Source organism: Bison bison, unplaced genomic scaffold (assembly GCF_000754665.1).
Source record: "Bison bison bison isolate TAMUID 2011002044 unplaced genomic scaffold, Bison_UMD1.0 scf7180017845662, whole genome shotgun sequence".
Classification (NCBI taxonomy): domain Eukaryota; kingdom Metazoa; phylum Chordata; class Mammalia; order Artiodactyla; family Bovidae; genus Bison; species Bison bison.
In genome coordinates this window covers 9,146-16,565 of record NW_011476235.1, presented here as the reverse complement: position 1 = coordinate 16,565, position 7,420 = coordinate 9,146, and the positions used below count along the sequence as shown (strand labels likewise).

At 41.5% G+C, this 7,420-nt stretch overlaps 1 protein-coding gene and 1 pseudogene across 1 annotated transcript; one reads left to right on the top strand and one right to left on the bottom strand.

The window, feature by feature from the left end:
• Window positions 1-2,180: 2,180 nt before the first annotated feature.
• LOC104985976 (olfactory receptor 5B3-like) lies at window positions 2,181-3,125 on the top strand. Its single transcript, XM_010836372.1, has one exon. The coding sequence runs from the start codon at window positions 2,181-2,183 to the stop codon at window positions 3,123-3,125; it is 945 nt and encodes a 314-aa protein (XP_010834674.1).
• Window positions 3,126-3,572: 447 nt separating this feature from the next.
• Window positions 3,573-7,420, bottom strand: part of LOC104985969 — a 4,681-nt pseudogene continuing 833 nt past the window's right edge.

Here is a 7,420-nt window from a genome sequence, read left to right as displayed (position 1 = left end):
GGTTCTCACGCATTAGTCTCTGAAATCCCACCCTGGTTCCAGTCAACATCATTTCAGGGGAGCAGACTGCACGCTGAGCCCCTGTTACCACCGTTTATTAATCTGCACGTTAATAAATGCGGGTTGTTAGTCTGGCAGGTCCTCAACTGACCTAAGGATTGGCTGTGAGCCTTCAGTCATCAGGGAAAATACCCCAAGGTAAAAATTATACTGTTGCTGCTGCTGCTAAGTCACTTCAGTCATGTCCAACTCTGTGTGACCCCATAGACGGCAGCCCACCAGGCTCCCCAGTCCCTGGGATTCTCCAGGCAAGAGCACTGGAGTGGGTTGCCATTTCCTTCTCCAATTCTTGAAAGTGAAAAGTGAAAGTGAAGTTGTTCAGTCGTGTCCGACTCTTAGCGACCCCATGGACTGCAGCCTACCAGGCTCCTCCATCCATGGGATTTTCCAGGCAAGAGTACTGGAGTGGGGTGCCATTGCCTTCTCCGAAAAATTATACTAAGCAACCTTAAAATAATAACCTCTTAGTGCTTTATAGACCTTCCTTTATTTGCCATTTACAGAGGCAATTTTGTGAATTATATGGGAGAAGTAATTTAATTGTATTTATTTTACAAACAGGGAGGACATACGTGGCTCCTCCAAGGGCACAGAAAGAATGCATGGTAGATTCAGAACCTGACCACATACTAGTGTTCTTCCCCTCATCTTCCCTTCCTTAGAGACCTTGGAACATTTCTACCACTGCCTGAGAGATGACTTCTCTAACAACATTTATGCATTATTTCATGTCTAAATTTCTGACTTCAAACTTACTATTCAGGATTAACTGTCCTATTTTGTCAAGGAGTAAGGTAAGTATCCATAGTCCATATATACATTTAAATTTAAAATATTTAAAACAAAAAGCTTGCTAACAAAATAGATCTACAAACTAAAGGTAACCCACAAACTGTGAGCTTTCAACCCTCTACATCTGTGATTCAACTATTGGATAAACAGTAATAAGAAAAAAGAAGAAAAGGAGACTATTTCAACTTAAGCTGATATACAAGTTAAAAAAAAATTAAGCAAAAGAATGGCTCACGTGGACAGACCAGAGCAGACAATTATACAGGCAGAGCATGAACAGAGGGTGATATATTGGAAAGCACCAAAAAATTGAAAGGACCTAAGTGGTGTGTGAGCAAAAAGCAAAATGAAGAGGAGGTTACAAGGACTCAAAACTCATCCTCACCTGGAGCCCTGCACACCATCATCCACCTTTCTCAAACCAGCATAGAAAACCACTATTCATGTTTAATAGTAATAGCATCTTCTTCAGACTGTGCTGAACACTCAGCTTTTTGCTCATTGTTTTTCATGTATTATCTAACTTAATTCTCAAAATAACACCTTGAGTTAGGTCTCCTTACTATCTTAGTTTTTCAGTTGGAGAACAACTGGTTCAGGAATGTCAGTTGATGACCAAAGACTCAGGCTGTTAACTTGGGCTCTTCTCAGAGTCCAAACTCTCCACCTAATGCCATGTCTTCCTTTGAGAACTGCGTCTGCTGGCTGTACACGCCCCCACTCCTCCAGTTACCCCACTACATACACTATGCATCTAAGTCTCAGTTACTTCTCTGTGCAGCCTCTAACACTGAGTTTGGACCAATGAAGACAATACATAATTTAAACAGAGCTAAATTCAGTTTAATTTAAATTTGGTAAAGACACATCAAACTTGAGAAACGCTTTATCTGAGAACAGAATTTGACTTGCCAGTGAGTATTTGTGGAAACACAAATTACTCTCCTCTTGTGTCTACAAGGGCCTTGGCATATAAAGAGCAGAGAAGTGTGTGAATTTAATAGGCGAGGAAAAGCTGAACTGTCAGAGTTATTAACTCCAAAATGATCGTGTTTTGACATATCTGAAAGAATTAAAAACTGGAGAGATGATTCATTACGATCCCTCATTCAATAGTTTGGAATTCTAGATGAATAATACACTAAGTTTCACTCATAAGTCCATGCTTTAGATGTGGAGACTCTTGAAGCACGTATCATTTCTGTAACGAAAAAATGTTCATGAGATATAAACATCTCAGTTTCGCTGTTACTGCAATCTTAGCTAAATTTGACACTCTGTTCCTTTGTTTCTCTTTGCTCTAGACATCTGATTCTTAAGTAACCCAGATGGAGAACACGACCGAAGTGACACAGTTCATTCTCCTAGGACTAACCAGCACCAAAAATCTGCAAGTTCCCCTCTTTATAATATTCATTCTCATTTACTTGGTCAATGTGGTTGGAAACGTGGGCATCATCCTGCTGGTGCTCCTGGACTCGCATCTCCACACGCCCATGTACTTTTTCCTCAGTAACCTGTCTCTGGTGGACTTTGGTTACTCCACAGCTGTCATTCCCACAGTCCTGGCTGGATTCCTGAAAGGCCACGGGGTCATCTCCTATAATGTGTGTGCTGCTCAGATGTTCTTCTTTGCAGCCTTTGCCACTACGGAAAATTTCCTCTTGGCAGCAATGGCCTATGACCGCTATGCAGCAGTGTGCACGCCCCTCCGTTACACCGCAACTATGACGACAAGTGTGTGTGCTGGTCTGTCCACAGGCCCCTGTGTCTGTGGCTTCCTGAATGCCTCCATCCATGTTGGAATCAGCTTCAGTCTCTCTTTCTGTGGGCCCAATGTGATCCACCACTTTTTCTGTGATGTTCCAGCAGTCATGGTTCTCTCTTGCTCAGATAGGTATGTTGGTGAGATGGTTCTTGTTTATGTAGCCAGTTTCAACATCTTCTTTGCTCTCCTGGTTATCTTAATATCATACATATTCATATTTATTACCATTCTGAAGATGCACTCCTCTGCAGGATACCAGAAGGCTTTATCCACCTGTGCCTCCCACCTCACAGCAGTCTCCATCTTCTATAGTACGGTTATCACGATGTACTTACAGCCCAGCTCCAGGCATTCCATGGACACTGACAAAATTGCATCTGTGTTCTATACCATGATCATCCCCATGCTGAACCCTTTGGTCTATAGTCTGAGGAACAAGGAGGTTAAGAGTGCTTTCAAGAAGATGATTGAGAAGGCAAGATTGTCTCTAAGATTGTCATTTTAACATTTTAGAATACATAATGATCCAGTTTTACTCTGCTCACATTTTTCCCATTCACTGAGTCACATGCAGAAATTAAGTGCTGAATAACACCCTTATTTTTTTCTAAAGTATATTGTCTAGAATAAGGAAACGTGTTCAGAAATCTAACAACTAAATGAGGATGGCCAAAGAGAAGCATAAAATATTGTGGTTCTGCTTGTCAAAAAGCTTGTTAAGGACATTAACATGTTCAACATGCAATTTACCTACGGCATGTGCTAGAGCACACAGGCAAAGCAGGAAAAGAAGCAAGCCTGTGGACAGGAGGGCGCCTGTGGCCTGTAGACACACGCGCGTAGGGGAAGAAAAGTAGCAAGAGGTAGACGGAGAGGGTTTGTTTTTATTAAAAATAATGAGAATAGTGAATTAGTGGATTAAAATATAAATTTATATCTAATATGACTTTCTTTAGCTGAATATCTGTTCTAAAAGTCTTCGTCTGAGAAAAAAATAATAAACTTTTGATGAAACTATGTGCTGATTTTGTTGGCATAGTTTACTGACAGATGTATAAATATACCATCTTAAGTGAATTAATAATTGTCTTGATTGAGTCATTTTATTAAGCTGAATTTTCACATCACAGTTTTCAAAAGGATACAATAGCCATAGTACAAGGAAAATGGAAGGAAAATAATATAATAATTTTTAAATTTTTCATCCATGACTACCAACATTCACCTTTTTTAAAAAATGCACTGAGCTAGCAATAACATTGTATATTTTTCTGTTTGCAGTTGCTTTAAAATAAGCCAATCCTGCTTATTAATTCCCTTTAAATGGTTTATAGTCTTATATAAGTTTCATATCATTGTTACTGTTTAGTCACTAGGTCATGTCCAACTCTTGCAACCCCGTGGACTATATGGCCCACCAGGCTCCTCTGTCCATGGGATTTCCCAGGCAAGAACATTAGAGTTGGTTGCCACTTCCTTCTCCAGGGGCTCTTCCTGACCCAGGGATAGCACCCATATCTCCAGCATTGGCAGATGGATTCTTTACCACTGGAACCACCAGGGAAATCCAAGTCTCGTGTGTACCATGTTATATTTCCACTTCTGTATGCAGCACAGTGCATTCATCACTAAAAGTTTAGTTTCTACTCATCACCATACAGTGTACTTCCTTTCACCATTTCACCCTGCCCCTAGCCCTCTTCACCGCTAAAAACCCTATTCTGTTGTCTCTATTTGTGTATTTGCTTTTATTTGGTTTAGTTTATTCAGCCATAAAGAGAATTAAAATTTGCCATTTACTGTAACATGGATGGATCTAGAGGGTATTATGCTAAGTAAAATAAGTCAGAGAAAGAAAGACAAATACTGCATATTTTCAATTACAAGTGGAATAAAACAATAAAACAAACAAATGAATGTAACAAAATTGAAACAGACTCACAAATGCAGAGACCAAACTATTGGTTACTAGTGTGGAGAGGCCAAGGAAAAGGGGCAAGATAGAGGAAGGAGGTTAAGTATGAACTAGGATACAATATAGAGCACATGGAATAGAGCCAATATTTTATAACCTTAAATTGAATATAATCTGGAAATCTATTGAATCACTGTTGTATACCCAAAACTAATATAATATTGCAAATCAACTGTACTTCAATGCAAAATAATAAAATGAATAAAATAAAGAGTATTAATAGCCAAGCCATGCCTTGGACCCAAGACAACCCTTGAGTCTACATTGCGTGGTTCCTAAGACTATGATCTGCATTGTTGTTCAGCCTCTCAGTCATGTCCAACTGCAACACACCAGGCTTCCTTGTCCTTCACCGTCTCCCAGAGCTTACTCAAACTCATGTCCATTGAGTCCGTGATGCCATCCAACCATCTCATCCTCTGTTGTCCCCTTCTCCCCCTGCCCATAATCTTTCCCAGCATCAGGGTCTTTTCAAATGAGTCAGCTCTCCTCATCAGGTGGCCAGTGTATTGGAGCTTCAGCATCAGTCCTTCCAATGAATAGTCAGGGTGGATTGGCTTTAAGTATATTTAGATCAAATTTAATTTAACAAAATTTTCAACTTCACCTCATCAAGGGTTCATGTGAAAGTAAAAGATATGTGCATAGAGCATGTGTAGAAGAACTGGCTCAATGGGGGCCTGTCCATCAACAGAGGCGACTCTGAGAGGAAGGCATAGCATTGTGCATGGAGGACAGGCTCTGGGGTGAGGTACACACCAGGCTTCCATTATCTCCCTTAAGGCATTGTGAAAGTGAAAGTGAAGTCGCTCAGTCATGCCCAACTCTTGGTGACCCCATGGACTGTAGCCTACCAGGCTCCTCCGTCCATGGGATTCTCCAGGCAAGAATAGTGGAGTGGGTTGCCATGCCCTCTCCAGAGAATCTTCCTGATCCAGGGATGGAACCCATGTCTCTTATATCTCCTGCATTGGCAGCCAGGTTCTTTAGAGCTAGAGCCACCTGGAAAGCTTTCATTTGGACTAGGCATATGTCCAAATCCACTAGAGAAAGAAACGGCAGCCCACTCCAGTATTCTCGCCTGGGGAATCCTATGGACAGAGGAGAACTGGCAGGTTATAGTCCATGGGGTAGCAAGGAGTCGGACACGACTGAGCGAATAAACAGCAAACAGCGTGTCCAAACCCATAGCGTGTAGAACACACAGAGAAAGCCAAGCTATAGAATTTGGATAATTATTGTATCTTTTTAAAAATTCTGATGGCAACATGTTGATTTAACAAAAATGACTCAGTCAAGACAGAAACACTGATTCATTTAAAATATGATATTTATGTATCTTTCAACAAAATGCTCCAAAAGAGTAGACACTTTCATTTAAAAGACTATAATTTTTCCTTCTATTCAGAATATTAAAAGTTATTTCACAAAAGGAATAATTGCTATTAGACACAATTTTATACTGAATATCTCAACTAACAATTTAAATTATTTTTATCAAAAACTAGCCATGCTCCATTTACCTCTGACAAATTTCCCATTCCAGTGTGCACGTGCCCATAATAATGACAAATCAAATACATCAGTACATAATTAGTACATTACCACACGATGAATCAAATATCAGAAGTAAGTTTTGACAAACAGGTCCCAAATTTTCTAATGCTTTTCCTTAGCTATCATCATTCAGATATTGAATTTCTGAATATGTTTTCTTTTTACCAAAATCAGACTTTTGAAAAGATAAGGATGCCATCTCAGGAATTTAAATGCAGTGTGGGGATTAAAAAAATAACTTATTGCATGGGGAAAATCTGAGAGGAATTAATAAAGGTTCCTGTACTTACACCCCACTCCAGTACTCTTGCCTGGAAAATCCCATGGAGGAGGAGCCTGGTAGGCTGCAGGCCCTGGGGTCGCTAAGAGTCGGACACGACTGAGCGACTTCACTTTCACTTTTCACTTTCATGCATTGGAGAAGGAAATGGCAACCCACTCCAGTGTTCTTGCCTGGAGAGTCCCAGAGACAGCGGGGCCTGGTGGGCTGCGGTCTATGGGGTCGCACAGAGTCGGACACGACAGAGGCGACTTAGCAGCAGCAGCAGCAGCAGTACTTACTGGGCTTCCCAGGTGGCGCTAGTGATAAAGAATCCACCTGCCAATGCAAGAAACAGAGATGTGAGTTCAATCTCTGGGTCAGGAAGATCCCATCTTAGGAAATGGCAACCCACTCCGGTATTATTGCCTGGAAAATTCTGTGGGCAGAGGAGCCTGGTGGGCTGCAGTCCGTGGACATGACTGAGCCACTGAGCACACACACTGGGCATACTGCAATGCCAGAATCTGTAGAAAATGTTGCCTTCTCAATGACTTTCTTGAATGCACCCTTAACCTCCATGTTCCCCAGACTATACCCCACAGAGGTCAGCATGGGGATGAGCACAGAGTAGAACACAGATGCCACATTGTCTGGGTCTATGGAGTGCCTGGAGCTGGGCTGTAAGTCCATGAAGATGACGGTCCCGTAGAAGATGGAGACAGCAGTGAGGTGGGAAGCACAGGTGGAAAAGGCCTTTTGGTGCCCCTGAGCTGAGTGCATCTTCAAGATTACAAATGTTAATTGATGCCTTTGAACTGTGGTGTTGGAGAAGACTCTTGAGAGTCCCTTGGACTGCAAGGAGATCCAACCAGTCCATTCTGAAGGAGATCAGCCCTGGGATTTCTTTGGAAGGAATGATGCTAAAGCTGAAACTTCAGTACTTTGGCCACCTCATTGGAAAAGACCCTGATGCTGGGAGGGATTGGGGACAGGAGGAGAAGGGGAC

Coding starts and splice junctions, on each gene's coding strand:
- LOC104985976 (XM_010836372.1), top strand. CDS start 2,181: ATGGAGAACACGACCGAAGTGACACAGTTCATTCTCCTAGGACTAACC.